Source organism: Coffea eugenioides, chromosome 1 (assembly GCF_003713205.1).
Source record: "Coffea eugenioides isolate CCC68of chromosome 1, Ceug_1.0, whole genome shotgun sequence".
Taxonomy (NCBI): domain Eukaryota; kingdom Viridiplantae; phylum Streptophyta; class Magnoliopsida; order Gentianales; family Rubiaceae; genus Coffea; species Coffea eugenioides.
Window position 1 is genome coordinate 28,486,388 of NC_040035.1, and position 17,990 is coordinate 28,504,377.

Consider the following 17,990-nt stretch of genomic DNA (forward strand, 5'->3'; position numbering starts at 1 on the left):
TTTTGTTTCCTTTTTGAGGTGTCTTATTCGTGTACTTATATACTAGTCTTGAGAGGTTGAGAAAAGATCTTGTGAGCTAGATCAGTACGCGATAAGTTTGGTCAATATGCTGGCTGCTATAGTTTAATATGCAGGTTGCTACGAACTTAGTTTAGTAGTATATCTTGTACGAACTTAGTTTAGCAGAATATACGCCGTTTCTAGGGCATTTCATTCGCGCAGCCGTTGCATTGATAGAGTGAACGAAGAGTACGCACAACAGCATAAATTATACACCAGCAAAGAGCTATTTAAGTACGAAGAAAGCTGACAAGTTACTGAGAGGACCACGGCTCCAATTGTTGTCAGACAAACCGTTTGGACCGGTTTTGTTCACGACACACGTATTATAATCTCATTTATTCAAATTGTAATTCATTTTCAATAACGTGTAAAATAGAATAACATTTTGTAAATATCACGTATGATGTTAAAATCAAAATATAAGATGCTCCGTCAACTCCTTTAAGTTTCAGCCTTGCGAGTTTCAGCCTTGCGACCATGTTGTATTGGAACCCAAAAATTTTGAACCCTACATAGTTTTTGGATTAAATTATTGCCGTCAACCTTTGGGTATTGTCGTTATCTGCAACTATCCCTGCCCCATTTCCATATAAAGAAAGCTGCCCCATTTCCATATAAAGACAGAAATATTTTATGTCGGTTGGAAGCATGACCCCAAATTTGAAAACCGGATGTTTATTGGAGCGGAACGCAGAGAGAATGTGGGGTGGGGCCGAGTTAATAAACTACTCCATTGAGCAGCGGGTCGCACTTAGGACGTATAATATAGTATAGAGATGTAATAACGTAGATGATACTTCCACTTCAACTTCACATGATAGGGCTGCGTCCACGGCCTCCCTCTTTTTTTTTTTTTTTTTTTTGAAGGAAAGCGAAAGAGAGGAAATAATGAACAATCACCGAGGCAAATTGATGAAAGAGAAATAAATAAACAGGATAATCCTCATCTTAGTCGTCATATGTACCTAGAGAATAACCTTTTTTACTTCAAACATAAATAATTTAAGAACTTAAGAACAGCTCTTTCCTCTCGTATCAGATTTAATTTTTGTGCATTTTTTATTTCTTTATGCGTCTATGATCTTATCCCTATAACTTTTTATATACATTGATTGGGGTTGCACTAAGGGTTGCGGGAGGGGTTTCAAAGTTTTTTTTGTTGTCACATTTAAGATTTAAACCCTATATTTGGCAATTGGGGGAAGACAGGATGTAGAGAAGAGAGGGAAAGTCAAAGTAAAAGGTTACATTTGCTTTCTTATTATTGGTACACAAGGTTTGACAAGTGTTTTATTGCTCAAAAAATATTTTTCCGCTAAACCATTACACTTGATTTTTTTTTCAAACGTACATTATTTACTTTCTTATTATAACTTGTCGTAGTAACTTTGTTTCTTTTCAATTTTACCCATTCCAAAGTAGAATTTCACATACTAATTGAATCCCTAAATTCTTAGTTAATTTTAATGGAATATTCCACTATCTAATTATTTAATTAAGACAAAATTTGAAACTTTCGTTGCACTAAGATACAAAAAACGATTGGGAGAATTATGAATATAGGAATGAAAAGTTTGGAAATTCAAAAGCAAGATTTAAGCTTTTTAAAATTCATTTTGGGGAATTGTCCACTTTTTATTAATTGTAAATGATTGGAGTGTTTGTGCCAAAACGAATAACCAACGCCCCTAATAATTTGACAACTCAAAAGTCAATTGCAACTTGCCGATATCAATTTTATCTAAAATGGGGCGAAATACGGTTATTTTGACAAGAAACGATGACAGCACTACCAATAAAATAAAAATTTAACAAAATTTATACCAAAATATTTGATTAAGATATTAGATCACGAATCTAACATCAAATTTTCATGAAAATGGGTAGAGAGCTGTCAATTGGGTGAAGACCCGAATTGCGACCCACCCAACCACCATTATAAACTTGCAAAACATATCTAAATTCAGCATTTACACCAAAATGTTCGACTTAGTCAGTTAATTACAAATCTATCATCATTTTTGTACGAAGATTGCCGGAGATCCGCCAATCTGGTGGAGACTAAGGTGGCACTGCCACCACTGCAACCTACAAAAATAGATGCAAAACCACTGTTCAGCCAAAATAGTAGGTCGCAAAGCTACTATTTTATCTAGGCGATGTGGCCAAAGAGACACCAATTGATGGAAAGACCTAAAGGTGGCATAATTAATATAATCCACCTTCAAATTTTGTCCAAATCTCATACAATTTATGCCAAAATTTTTGACTCAGTAAGTAGATAATTGGGCAAAAAATCTAAATGGCCCTCAAACTATTTAGTTTGAGCAATTTTTAACCCTCCAACAATTAAGCGTCTAATTTTACCCCCCCTCCCCCCAACTCATAAAAGGTGGTTAAGTTTCACACCTTTTCACCCGGATTAGTTGGTTAAACAGCTAGTATGAGCAGCAAATGCCATGCACAGGCCAAATTTCAAGGGCTTTTTGTCCAAGCAGCCACAAACCCGATCCATGACCCCTTTTTCTTTTAGAAAATGATTTCTTTACAGGTCAAGTAATTCACAGACCAAATTCTATCACCAGGTCCATCCACCCTCTCCCTCCTTCAGTTCTTTTCTCAGCCATGCTTTTTTCTCGCCCAACCAATATATTGGTGAACACCCCTCACAATCTAATTTCTTTTTTTAACATGTCTAAAATAAATGATATTTGGCCGAAACCAAAAATCAGGCTTTCAAACCTATCAACGGCTTGGTGGCCATACCATTAGGCCTGTCAACGGGTCGGGTCTAGACCCGGATCCGGACCGGATCCGTGAAATTATTGTGGGTATGGGTAGGGATTTAATTCCGTTTCCCGGATCCGGATCCGGATCCGTTTTGTCAAACAAAAAAACGGGTCGGATACGGAATATAGTATTCCGACCCGTATTAGACCCGGATCCGGATATAAATGAATTAATAATTTAAAATATATATATTTATAAATATAATTTGATTAGGGTGATGTATTTTAATAAAGTTAATTTGATTTCTTTTCTTATTTGGTTTTTTCTTTGCATTAGGTAGAAATTAGTTTACAAATATATTTTTTTCTCATTTTTATTAGAAATTATAAATTTTGGTAAATTTGTTCGGATAGACCCGGATCCGGATCCGGGACCCGCCGGATCCGGATCCGGAACATAGAATAAAAGACCCGTCGGGTAAACGGGTCGGATCCGGATCCGGCACAGTAATTCGGGTCCGGGTCCGGAATAATGAATTCCGGCCCGGACCCGGCCCGTTGACAGCCCTACATACCATCATCGACCATTGTCTAAAACAGTCTTGCATAGTTAGATCTAGTCTGTTAGGCTATATGTCGGCAGATTGTGCATTACTTAGTTATCAATGGACTGAAACTCCAAAGTGACTGAAAATTATATCTAGGGCGCTTGAAACAGGAGTATGGATGTTCTACGTTTTCTTGTCAAAGATGGAAGAAGAATTGGTGGAGAGCCAGCCATCGATGGCTACAAAGAATTTGTTGATTTGTGTCCGTTTGCTTGGTTCTAGTCATGGTGGGTTTTATGTGTTTGTGAAAATGTGTGAGAGAGATTTTGTGAAGCAAGAGCTTTTTTTGTGCTTAGAGAGGACTGAGTAGTGACAATTGCCCCATCAAATTGCCTCTTTGAAACCTTAGTTATCCTTTGAAGGATATAAACTTTCTCGGTTGCATTTGTAGAATTCTCCTCCTCCACCTCCCTTACATTGAATGATGGCGCTTATTCAAAGTTACTCTTTTTTTTTCCTGAAAAAATACATAAGGAAGATTAGAAGAGCCTAGATTTTTATTTCTTAGGGTTTTGTTCAACAATTTGTGATTGTGCAGATAAAAAATCGCTTAAAATTTGGTTTGCACATTGCATTTGTTGCTCTTACTGGCTACTTAACCGGCTAGTCTGGGTAAAGGTTGTGAAGTTTGAGGGCCATCCAAATTTTTTGCCCTAGATGATTAATATGAAATCATTTTTGCTTGAGAGATGGCTGGAAAGCCACCATTTAGTCAAATAGCCGAAGTGGCTGTCTACCTCCCACCTCTACCATTGTTTCTACATTTTGTTCGGTAGATGCAAATGAATAGAAGAGAGTGTACTTCTAATGTGGCATAAAGATACAATTGTTTATATATATGAAGGATTTTTCTAGCCGGTGCCCATTCTTGTTGACACACATAACATTTACTTAATCTATCATATTTGTACAGATACTAACAATTATTATCCTCCCTTGCATTATATATATTTACTATTCACTCTTACCTATCCTCCATTGTATTTATTACTTTCTCCAATTAATCTTACATTTTAAAAAATACGACACATGAAATATATTTTAACGCATGCTCTATAGGCACTCGTTAGACAGACCCTCCAATGAATAGTAACCAATTGTTTAGGAATATTTAATTCCTAATTTTGCAAACCACTTGTGAATTTTCAATGTTCATTTTACCATATTCCTAATTTTCCCCATACATTTCACCCAGCACCTCCACCTTTTAAAACATTGCCTCCAATTTATGCACAAGACTGGAGGGGTAGCCCACACGATGCGCAGGAGTTTGGATTCTATTGTTGAAGATTGTTAGTAATTGTTGTTTTAAGTTTTCTGTAATTTAATTGGCTTTACACATAGGATGAGAAAATTTGGAAAACTGAAAGTATATAATATAAGAAGATGGAATCATTAGTTTATGATAGTGAAGAAGCCTTTGGCATTGGAGATGTAGAATTTTCTGTGCAGTTCAAAAGAATTTTTGAAAAATTATGTCTTTGTCATGTCATAAGTGGTTGCTTCAATTTTTTCTCTACAAATTTGGAGATGTAATGCGTAAAAATATTGTTTAACAAAAGTAGATTGTTATAATAAAAGTGAAGAAAGAATGTTGAAAGGAATTTGAGAATTGATTACCTGAGCATTGGTGAACACTAATTTTTTACAGCAACTTCCATTTTTCAGAATCGTGGTGTGTGTTTTTTTATCACTTTAATAACAGTGGTCTAAGTGGGAGTTTGAAGTTGTATCGTCGACAACTGGTGCAAGTTCTAGCTCATTTTTTTTTTTTTTTTTGAAGACACCTGAATTTTGTTTTACGAGCTTTATAGGTGATTATAAAGAATACAAAAATGGAAAAGACAAGTTATTAAACTTTTGTGCATGGATTGAAAAATATTGAAAGGGCAAGTGGCGAGCAAGATGGTTGGGAGTTCATGAAGCAAAGGATTAATCATGACTTGTCATTACAACAGAAAAGAAAGGAAGATTATTGAAAACTGAAGAGTTAAAAATGGAACAAAATTCAACAAGAGGAAAGGAGGATCTAACAAAGACTGATCCGAAAGGTATACAAAAACGTCTTGCAATAATATGTATAATTTTGGTTATTATATAGTATGTGCTACTATAGTTTGGAACTATGGAATTTACAATTGAAGTGAACTAAGCGTATAGTATAATGGTTACCTGAATTTTGGTATGAATATGGACCTTGGCGAAATTACAAGTATTTGATCATTTGTTAGCTTTATAAAGCATTACCTGTAAGCAAGGAATTAAAGTGAAAGTATTGGATGTGGCTTATGAAAGTGGGAGACCTTAAAAGAGGAAGAAGATAGGCGTGGCATGTAGGAAAAAATTGAAGAATGAGGAAGGAAAATGGATTAGTGGGTGATTCTTTCAATTCTTCCATTTCATGTTGTATTGAAATACCGCATTTATAATAATGTCAATGCACAACCCATAATCAAATCAATTCTTTATAGTGTAACTAATGCTTATTTCTACTTAATCAGCTGAAACAGCTGATTAAAAAGCAGCTGAAACTGATTGCTCAGACATTAAAAAGCACTTCGACAATAACTAATAAAACCTCCTCCTGCTCAAGCATTTTTAAGGCTTTTAATGGGCATTTAAGGCAACACAATAAAACTAAGGCTCACATTACTTGTACCCACTGCTGAAAAGATGATTAAAGTAAATGCACATATCCAAAATGCCCATAAGCTGAAAATCATGTGAGGGCATTTACGAAACAACAACAAAGGCAACACTACCCAATCTTGTACCCAAATCTCAACTTTCACTCCAAATAATCCCACTTTCCCAAAATGCCCCATCCATATGGTTGAAATTCAAAAGCCCCCTTTTAACCAAATCTCATTCTTATATAATATAAGATATCAAAGCATAATGAAAAGCAAAGTCATTCACCATTTGGGCTAAAACGCTAAAGTCATGTATTATTGTTTAAATGGAAATACGACCCATTCAGTATAAGATGTTGATAGCTGTGGGGTGTGTACATAAAAATAATCTCTGTCTCAAATTTTAAATTTGTAAATTCCTAAATACCCCACACAAAACTACAAATATATAGGTCATGTTTGAATATAGAATATTACGGGTCAATCCCACAGAGAAGAGTGATCAATTATCGATGCTATTTGAACTCCTTTATTATTTAGACTCTCACTAATACGAGAAAGTAAATGTAAACTACAAATATATAATAAAAACGGAGAAAATCAACAGTATGCTACTCCTAGGGAATGGAATTCCTAACCACTCTTTGCTAGCAATATTACTTGGGTAATTGAACACTACAACCTCAGTTAGTTATGGCGTAATTTCCTTATCTTTGTAAAACTTACTTTCGTAGTGAATCAACTATACCTATAACTAATCTATTCCCACTCTCGTGGTTATGAAATTAGTTACAAGTTCATGAACTTTTATGAAATTACTGTAAAACAAATCACAAAGGTGCACCTCTACTTTCGTGAGTGTATTTCAAAAGTTTAGCACTTCCTTGAATTAACATTGAATTACAACTTTCATTGATAATCCAATATCTTCAAGTAATCACAACTAATGCCTAGTTAATCATGATTGTAAGAATAAAAGTGCTAAATAACTACTCAAAGTGATAGCATCAACCTCCTAAGCAAATCTGACAAACAAATCATAGCAAGTTCATCCAATCCAAGGCAAAAAACTTTAACAAAACATAAAGCAAATAAAAATACAATCCAATCTTGTATTAAAACTAACAAAGAAATCAAATACAAGAGTTAAAGTGTTAGGCGAGATCAAACCTTCGTCACTAGAGCTCAACTTCTCCAATTTCATCTCCCTTTGCTTCCTTGTTGAGCTAATACAAGAATTGAAGAACAATCCACTAATTCTAAACTAATCTTATACTAATCTAATCTAGACTAAGAAAATGAAGGATTTCTAGCTTTAGATCTACATTTTGATGGTGTTTTTCTCCCCCTCTCCCCTCCTTTTTCTCTGCAAAAATAATCCAAGAGAAGTCCCTTTTATAGGGAAAAAGAAACGTTCAATTATTGTGCAAGTTGCATAAGTTGTGCTACTTTTTTTACCCTAATCTGGCCGACAATCCGCGCACGAATTGTTAGCTGGATTGCTCCCTTGTTTCTGCTAAAAAATTGCAGGAAAAAAATTTCCAAAATGGATCCGCAAGGAGATCTGCAAACATGGTGTCCATGGATCCATTTGCGGATCCTTCACTTTCCTCTGTTCTTCATCAGTCTTCTACTCCCGGCTTGCAATCCATACAGGAATTTGGGCCTAGATTGATATGGAAATTTTGCTATAATAAACGCTCAATTAGCTGTTGTACAAAACATGAAAGTTGTAGTTCTTTGAGATAGTTTTCCAATGGCTCAAGAATCAAATCATTTTGAGGTCTGGGACTGAGTTATGGCCAAAACACTAATGATGGTCAGAAAGCTTTGTAGGAGAAAAGTACTTTAGTAATTTGAACTTTTGGCTATGAAAATGTGAGAACTGGATTTTGGTGTCTTCATAAGAATTGTAGCCCTTCCTCTTAACTTTAAAATGGTTTAAGAATCATATCAATCCTTTTTTTGTAACTCAGGTTATAGCTAATGTATCATTGCTGTCAATGCTTTTCTTCTTATTTCTTGCTTGCATTTCATCCTTTGGTCCTTCATGTCACATGATTTCCATTTCAAATCATGAACAATCATACAAGTATCTTCTGACTTCCCTTCAATTGATGATTGAATTGTCAAAACCTATAAAAACATGAAATTTTCGCACTTAATTACACAATGCAAAACTTAACTATAAATCTAGTTATTCGACTTGAACTTGAATGAAAACACACTAAAATACACATAAATAACCACACACAAACATGCAAAACAAGCGTTTATTAGATGCCAAAGTCATGTATTATTTTAGAGCAAATCCCCTAAATCATCTTTCAAGTTATTTACTAATTCAGCTGTGGTTCTCCATCTTAAAGATGAGAGATTATTGTCTTTCAATAAAAAATTTTTGGCTAAATTGGTCCCTAAATGGTAGAGCAGCCATGAAATTTAAATTTGACCACCACCGGAGACTTGTTGGAAGGATATTTTGGTTTGTTCGTGTAGGTTTTAAAGCATCAACCTTCCAAGCAAATCTCACAAACAAATCATAGCAAGTTCATCCAATCCAATGCATGAAACTTTAACAAAACATAAAGCAAATAAAAATACAAACCAATCTTGTATTATAACTAACAAATAAATCAAATACAAGAGTTAAAGTGTTATGAGAGATCAAACCCTTGTCACTAGAGTTCAACTTCTGCAACTTCATCTTTCTTTGCTTCCTTGTTGAGCTAATATAAGAATTGAAGAACAACCCACTAATTCTAAACTAATCCTACACTAATCTAACCTAGACTAAGAAAACTTAAGATTTCTAGTTTTAGATCTACCTTTTGATGGTGCTTTTCTTCCCCCTTTTTAAATATCATCGAAGCGAAATCCCTTTTATAGGAAAAAGGAAAGGTTCAATTATTGTGAAAGTTACATAAGTTGTGCTACTTTACTGACTCTAATTTGGCTGACAATCCATGCACTTAACCACAAAATGAAAAACTTAACTAAAAACCTAGTTATTCGACTTGAATTTGAATGAAAACACACTAAAATATACATAAAATAACCACACACAAATATGCAAAACAAGCGCTTATCAGATGCCAAAGTCATGTATTGTTTTAGAGCAAATCCCCTAAATCATCTTTCAAGTTATTTACTAATTCAGCTGTGGTTCTCCATCTTAAAGATGAGAGATTACAGTCTTTCAATAAAATTTTTTGGGCCAAATTGGTCCCTAAATAGTGGAGCAGCCAAGAAATTTAAATTTGACCACCACTGGAGACTCATTGGAAGGATACTTTGGTCTGTTCGTTGGGTTGACCACCGATCCAACCAACAAATAGACAAAAACATTTTAAAAAATCATGGAAAGGCGATCGAACAAGTTTCTGAGATGGAAAAGAGCGTGAACCCTAGTTGATGAATAAGATGGCCCTATTCTTCATTACCCAACCCCTTTGTCTTCAACCTCCGGTCAAAAAAATTCCAAACCTTCAGCAATAGCATCCAATGGAAATAGCCAAATGGTTTTGCACTTTTAGGAAATTCACTTCCCTTTTTCTATTTTCTTTTTCCATTTTATTTTTATTAATATAAAATTTTGAGTATGTGAAAAAGCAACTGAAAGGCCAAGAACAAAATGATGGAAATAACAATTTAATTACTTTAAAATTTAAAGGGTACAACTCTGACTACTTTTGCAAAAAGGTAAAGTAAATATACTCCCTTTATTCTTTCTCTTTTTTCAACATAGATTTAGCGCACATTGGTGCTTGATACATGAGTTAACTAAAACACATTGGTGCTTGATACACGAATTAATATCCAATCTTCATGGGACCACAAGTTCACACTATTAGGAGTTGAATGAGTGATATGAAATAAAAAGTATGCCCGAGTCGAATAGACTAATAGCCTACTAATTTCACAAATTAAGAGTAATTATTGATCAAATGGTTACGGTTTTACTGATTAAGTTGTTTAGTGATCAATTACTGACGAAAAATAATTTGATGGTCAAATTATGATCTGACCAATAGTTTAGTAGCCGCTGAAATTTTTTACCCTAATTTTAATAAAACATTCCACTATCTAATTACTTAATTAAGACAAATCTATCATCGTTTTTGTACAAAGATTGATGGAAAGCCGCCAATCTGGTTGAGATTAAGGTGGCACTGCCACCATTGCCAACCTACAAAAACAGATGCAAATCTACCATTCAGCTAAAATAGAAGGTCATAAATCTACTGCCTATTCTAGACGATGGTGGCCAGAGAGCCACCAATCGCCGCAAAAGACCTAAGGTGGCATAATTACTATTTTTCACCTTAAAATTTTCCGAATCTAACATGATATATACCAAAATTTTTGACTCAGTAAATAGCTGATTAATATAAAATAATTTTACCATTCAGGCGAACACCCGATGTGGCTGTCTACCCCCCTCCTCTATCATTGTTTCTACATTTTATTCGATAGATGCAAATGAATAGAAAAGAGTATATTTCCAATTTGGCACAATGATACAATTGTTTATATAAAAAGAATAGCAACCAATTGTTTACGAATATTTAATTCCAAAATTTACAAACTACCTATGAATTGTCAATCTTCTCAAAACAGAAGGCCCTCCTTTGTTTTAGGAATATTTATTTCTTAATTTGCAAATTCATGGTCTCCCTCCCATGAATTTCATTTTATTGTGTTTTTTAATAAAATCTCTTAAAAATTTTCTTAGTGAGTGTTCTTTGTTTCTCTTAAGGATTCCTAATGAGAATTTTTTGTTTCTCCTAGAAGTTTCTATTGAGAATTTTCTGTTTTTATCCATATGTTGTTTTTTAATCAAAATTTATTTTAGATCTGGTTGTCAAATATGAAATTTTTTCTAGTCCGGGGTCTATCTTGATAGATCTAATCATTGTTACTGGAGGTTGAAACCATTGATGAGTAGATTTATGTTTGTAGTATAGATTTAATTTCTCACACTTGTGATAGTCTAAATAATAAAGAAGTTCAAAAACTATCGGTAATTGACAATCTTCCTTGTAAGATCGATACCTAATATACCCTATACTTGATAAACTATCTGTATACATGTAGAAAATGGGATATTTAGATTATTAAAATTTGGTGTATGATAAAATCTCGTCAAGTTTTTGGCACCATTGTAGGGAAAGATTTGGTTCAATATCAATGCTAAGAACAACTTTATTAGTTTAGACATTTTTATTTACTTTTGCTATATTTGTTGTGTCGAATGTCTTGTTTGTTGTGTTTGTCTTGTAGGAGTCTTTTATTTTGTATTTTATGTTTTTTTTGTTTGTGTCTTTAAAACTATCTTGCTTTTGAGATTGCTTGAAAGCATTTTTAGGTTATAAGGAGGATCGTAAACAAAAGAAAATAAAACCTTGAGAGAAGGAAGTTCAGCAATGTATTACAATTTTCAAAACTAAAACTATGGAGGTAGCTAAAAGATGTCCAAAAATATGTCATTTGAAGATAACTTAAGAAATTTAAAGGCTAAACTTGATTTTACAACATTGAAGGTTCAATTAGACACCATTATGCATATACTTGAACAAAAGCGAAATATTAATACTCATAATTTTAATCATGTGATTTATAATTTGTAACCTATGTGGAGGTCATCATGCTACTCATACATGTATACAAATATAAAATATAGATTACTATGATGAATTTGATCATTGCAATCATTATTTTAATCAATATGGTTCGAATTGGAATAATTCTTATACTTATGATTGGGATAATCAATGTGCATATAATGCTTCTCTATGTTTTTATGATTACTAACTCCAAAGTATCATCAAAACCATCTTAGGAGTCAGCCATTGATAGGTTAGCTAATACACCTTTATCTTGGGAATTGACCATAGAAGAGCAAAAGAGTAAATGTGAGATTGCTATAGAAAAATTTGTTAATCAAGTAAATTTTGCTATAGAAAGGCTAGCTAATGTGATATCCGATCGTTTTTGATGGGGTTGGGGAAAGAATAGATGAATTAACTTCTTACTTTGGTAGAATTTAAGACCAATTGCTTGTTTTGTGTAAAGTTATTTCTTCTAATGATTCGTAAGTTGACCCTATTGTGAATGGTGGGAATGTTGTATATGAAAGTGGATTGTATTTTAATCAAAATGATGAATCTAATTGGTGTTTTAATAAGAAAATGTCCATTTCACATTGTGTCTTCGGAAGTAACTTTGAGTTTCAAGAAATGAGCATCAATGATACACATTTAACCTTTCTTGAGGAGTGTGATGAAGGAGTAGGTTCCAAAAATGTTGTCATCCAAAAAGGTTATATGGACGTTCCTTTGGAGAATCTTCAAGTGATGTTACTACATGGAACACTTCGGATATGTTAGCCTCTTCTATCTCTCACATAATTTGAATATGTGATTTTTACTGTCAAGCCATCTTTTATTGATCTACCATGACCTAAAATGGTGGATTATTCATTAACAAAATTTCCTCGAAAAATAAGGTTAAATAATCAAACTAATAACTGTAAAGAAGCGCTTGTTAGGAGACAACCTTTTGTTTTTATGTATTTGATAGTATTTTGACTTTGTTTGGTTGTTTTCTATAGGTTTAGAACATTTTGCATGGAGAAGAATAAGGAAGAGCTCAAACTTTGCATTTGAAGAAGAGAAAAAAGAGAAGTTAATGCTCAGATGTGCATTCTTTAGTTTTTCATACGTATTTGCTTGATTGAGATTGCATTCTTTGCATGCATATGTGTTTTTATAGTTTAAGTGAGTTTTGAGGTGCAAGTGAACTTTGTCAAAGATTTGTGAAAATAGCTTGTTGGCGCAAAGAAACGTTTTCAAGAATTGGAAACAGGGGAGGAACAGCCGTTTCTATAACGCATTTTACATTCAAAAGGTTCCTAAACTGGTTACCAGAAAAAAAATTTTGAAAATTTGGAAGATTACATTCTGCTTAGTAACCGGCCAAGGAAGCTAAGCCGGTTACTGGGCCGGTTAGTGGAAGAATTTTTTTCAAACATTTTCAGGAGACTTTCTGTTCAAGAGGCAGCCCTATAACTGTTCCGTGAAGCTGCCGCGGTTCCTGCTCGGATAGGCTTTAAAGCCTTTGTTTCCAACATCCAAATTCATTTTGCGCCATTTTTTCTTTCGCATTTTCCTCCCACATTGCATGCACTTCTCTACTTGTCCACCTCCAACCTCTCTTTTTTTTTTTTTTTGTCAAACATCATAAATTCATTTCATTTCATGAACTTGATATTACAAGATTGGATACATCAGAATTTTCCCCTTTGTAATCCTTTTGTGCACTCTCATGGAGCCACATGGGAAAACACTCTTCCCATTCAACATTTTATTTAGCTTTACTGCAAATTTTGCTAAGCTATGTGCACAGCTATTTCCAGCTCTATGAACAAAAGAGAAAGTACATTGTTCAAACAAACATCTCATATTTGCAATGTCTTCAAGGACAGTAGCTATCCTGGTATGATGCTCCTTTTCCTTGTTGATCATGTCCACTACCTCCTTGCAGTCAGACTGGAATTCTACTTCCTTCCAATTTGCATCGCAGGCCATTTGCATTCCCATCTGAATTGCTGTTGTTTCCTGCACTTGTGGCTCGCTAGCTTTTAGTTCAGCTCTTGCCCATGCTTTCATCAGTTTTCCTTCTGCATTCCTAGCCACAGCACCTGTGCCTGTTCTCTCCATATTTTGTGAAAACGCAGCATCAGAATTTATCTTTATCTATCCTCTTGAGGGTGGCTTCCATTCCTCGCTTCTATTTGAGCTTGTTGTTTGTTGAATGAACTCTCCATCTATACCTTTTTGGGCTTCTATATACTCATTCCACTCTACCACAACTTTCTGTACTGACTTCCTTGGATCTGCATCCTTTTCATCAAAAGCTTTCCTGTTCCTCGTCTTCCATATTTGCCAGAGGATATTTACAGTTAGCGCTATATGCTCCTGTCCTTGTTCCCTCTTTTTTGCGCCTAATATCCCTTCCCACCATCTTACAAAATTGCTTCTCATATCCTTCAAACCATCCCATTGTATTGGTGCTAGTTTCCAAGTGGTTTCAGCAGTGTTGCAAAAAAACAGCATATGTTTGATTGTCTTCACCTCTTCCCCACAACTTCTACACATTGGACTGCCTTTACCTATTCTCCTGCTTATTTGTTCATTTACTGGCAGGCTGTGATGTAGACACCTCCAGATGAAATGTTTTAGTTTGTGTTTCATCTGTAAGGACCACACCCCTTTCCAGATTTTTGAGCTCTGTTGGTCATAGCTCGTACCCCCTCTATCCTCTTGCATCCTTTCCTTGTGCTGCTGCTGACTTGCTCTCATTGCTACATCATAGGCTGACTTCACAGTGAACACACCTGAATTGGTGTATCTCCAATACAATCTATCTTGGCAGCCTGTTATACTTAGTGGTATAGCCTTTATCTTCTGGATATCCTCTTCTATAAACCAACGATTTAGTGTTACTTGGTTCCATTCTCCATCTGTTATCAGTTCATCTACTTTCCTTATGGTGCACTGGTCCACCTCCAACCTCTCAAATCTTCACTTTAACTTGTTTTTCTTGCTTGATTCCACACGCAAATCACTCTAGAAGCTACTTTAATCCATCCGAATCCATGACAAATCATCCGAAAAATTCAAATTCAAGTTTAAGCTCAAGAAACCTTGAAGTTCAATTTCTCTCATCCGCACATTTTGGGGACTATTTCTTGAGAAATTTTTGAGGGATTTCACTCATTTTGCATCTCTTATCAATCATCTACAAGCTTGAGGCAAGATTTCTTCTTACAACTCTTCGTCTAGCAAGTTCCAACAACTGGGTTTCTTGAAGATTTTCTTAGTTGCGTATTTCTTTGTAATTCTCGCATGGGCTTTACTTCTAGGTTATTTTGGTGATTAATTGAACTTGTGGTGATGTCTCTAATATGAGCTTAATATATATTTACATTTTATTGAATTATTTTCAATATAAATTTGAAGAATGTCCCTTTGATGCCAATGATAGTGCTTGGATGATTTGATGGATTAGAATAATTCATTTGAGCATTATAGCATTGAGAGTTTAAGGAAATATGAAGGAGTTGCACATATTTACTAACTTGTTAATGTCTCATTTTTAGTCAATGAAGCTTATGAGATTTGTTGAGTTATAAATACATTTGAACTTCATTGCTTGCTTCACGTGATATGGTTATCATATTTTAATATTTTTTGGTGACACATATGGAGTAGATTCGGAATGAATTTGCAACTTGACCAATTATTTTAGTTTAACTTGGGAAAGTGTTTAGTTAGCAAATTTCTTTGGAGGAGTGTTTAATTATTTGGGGGTAAGGTTTTTCTTGTGTGTTTGATCAATGATAGAGTTGTGGTGGTATGTTTGTTTAATAAGAGTCATGTAAATATACAATGGACTATATATTGTATATATGGCTCTAATTTAGTTTTCTTCTTTTGTTCTTGGTCATCCGGAGAAATAATATAAAGTGTTCCTCTTACCCATTTTTCTTGCCACTTTGTAGGAGATGGTGAGATACAAGCAAGTGAATGGCAAAAGAAAGAGTGAACTTTCTTCGTATCGAGCGTCTTCACTCTTTCTTCCTATCGAGCGTCTAAACGACTTGTGGTTTAAGAATCATCAAGTGAAGAGGAAAGGCGACAACATAAACATGATCAAGAAGTGCCACTACCACCACCACTACCAAAAACTTGCAACCCTCTCAATGGGGATGATCTTCCTTGACTTTTCTCCATTTACTTGATGTTACTTACTTTGAAGTTTTAGCTAGTACTTTTTCTTTCCTTTTTGTTTTATGTATGGTTAAGTTTTAATATTTTGGTCCTTTTTATGTGCATAGCAGATTAGTTGATTTCAATGTAGCTTGCGGGTTCATTTCCATGGATTTGAAATTACATTCTCACAAGGGAGTATATGTTCTTACCTTTCTTTTCCTCTTTCACATTGTGAACAATGTGAATTTTAAGTGTGAGAGAGGGACAATGTTAGGTCAAGTTTTTCTTACTTATGTGATGATGATAAATGTTTGGAATAGAGTTGGAAATGATGGAATTTGACTTGGAATTACTGTGCTGATATTTTTTTTTTTGATAATTGGGTTTGTTAGTAGGGAGTTTCACCCATTTACAAGGAGTTATAGAAATAGAGTACAACTCTAGTAGCAGAGACAAAATTACTCAACTATTGGGTGCAAGGATCAAAAACAGGTAATCAAAGATCAGTTTTTTCTTTTTTGACTTTGGTTCATTCAACTCATCTTTGATTTAAAGATAAAAATTATCTATTCATAAATTACTTATTAGCAGGATTTGATAACCTGCCTCTCCTTACTGTTTTGGTAATCACAATAGGCATTGCGACTACTTCCCTTGCCAATTAGATAATCCTAAACAATCTCTTAGAATTTAATATATCAACCGTATTAATTATTAAAAGGCCATCAAATCTACCCAACAAACTCAAATGCTCGATCCATTTAGATTAGATTATATATTCATGTGATACATATATTCGAGAGTTTCTATTACAATCAAATTACATCACTTGTCACAAATACCAAAATAATCAAATAATTATGGATTTGACGTTTTATATGGCAATAGATTATTTTGTCAAATCAAATAAGGGTCATTTATTTAATAAAAATAATCATCTCAAGAAAGCACAGCGAGTATATAAATACTCAAAAATAAATGAAACAATTCAATTAAATTAGATCTCACAATTGTTGTAGAACCAAAGTTTTGATTATTCTTCAACTAAAGAAAAAGTTTAGCCACTCTTCATGGTGGAGACACATCCCAGAAAAAATACTAGGTTTTGCTAGGAGAAAAAGAGAGAAAAGGAAAAGAAAGAAAAAACCAAAGGAAAAATGAGTCTTCCGTCTCCTTCAATTCTCTCGTGACTAATCTCTGCAAAAGGAACCAGACAAACATCCTTAGGGTACTTGCGGCTTTCCCAATTTCTAATAAGGAAAGGATTACCTTCCTATTAGACTCCTACTACTAAATAAAAACAAGTAGTTTTGCTCTAGAGGAATCAAGTTGGTACGGTAATTTCAACTATTTTCATGTTCCTTGAATATAGGTCTTTTCTCCAGCTGTCACTCTGCTCATCAATAAGTTCAGATACAAATTTCCCCGGCCAAAATCTTCTTACAGAGGGAGATGGTTTAAACTATATGGTTTAGGCAGCCATGGATCCAGATTATTTTTCCATATCTAATATGCCATCTAAGTCCCTGTTTCAAAAGTCCCCTACTCTCCCAAACTCCTCTCCAAACATACGAGGAACCAACACCCTTTTCTTCCCCAAGGAAATTTGATCTCGAGAAATATTTTACTTTCAGAACTCTAGCCACCAGAGACTCGTGTTGCTGAGTAAGACCCCATCCCTGTTTTGCCAAGAGTGCATAATTAAAACTGTAATGTTTTTAAACCCCACGCCTCCTTCCTCCTTGGAGTTAGTTACACATATTACCCGAATTTTTCTAGTAAATTTTCTTCAAATCTCCTTTTTGTCCACCAAAATTGTCTAACAATTCCTGTAATTTCCTTACATAATTGACGAGCGCGGGGTATGCATATAAAATTAGTTCATCAATAGTCAAGTTTTACATTTATAACATCCTAAAAACCTCACACCCAATTTTTCTGCAAGTATACAGGTCGTGAGCGAGTATAGGATATTAAGGGTTGAATCCACAGGGAAGATTTTCAATTACCGGTGATTTTCAAACTCCTTTATTATTTAGACTATAAACATGAAGTAAAAGTAATTAAATTAATACTAGAAAACTCCTAGAGGTATGGAATTCCTTACTACTCTTGTCAATGAAGCTACCGATCAATCGAATGTTATTATCTTGGCTAGTTATGACGTAATTTCCTAATGTA

The 17,990-nt window shown here is 34.4% G+C and overlaps 1 protein-coding gene across 1 annotated transcript; it reads right to left on the bottom strand.

Annotated features, from left to right (window-relative positions):
- Positions 1–13,790: 13,790 nt before the first annotated feature.
- On the bottom strand, positions 13,791–14,396 carry LOC113769776. Its single transcript, XM_027314122.1, has one exon. It carries the CDS (start codon positions 14,394–14,396, stop codon positions 13,791–13,793), a length of 606 nt encoding a protein of 201 aa, XP_027169923.1.
- Between the last annotated feature and the right edge of the window lie 3,594 nt (positions 14,397–17,990).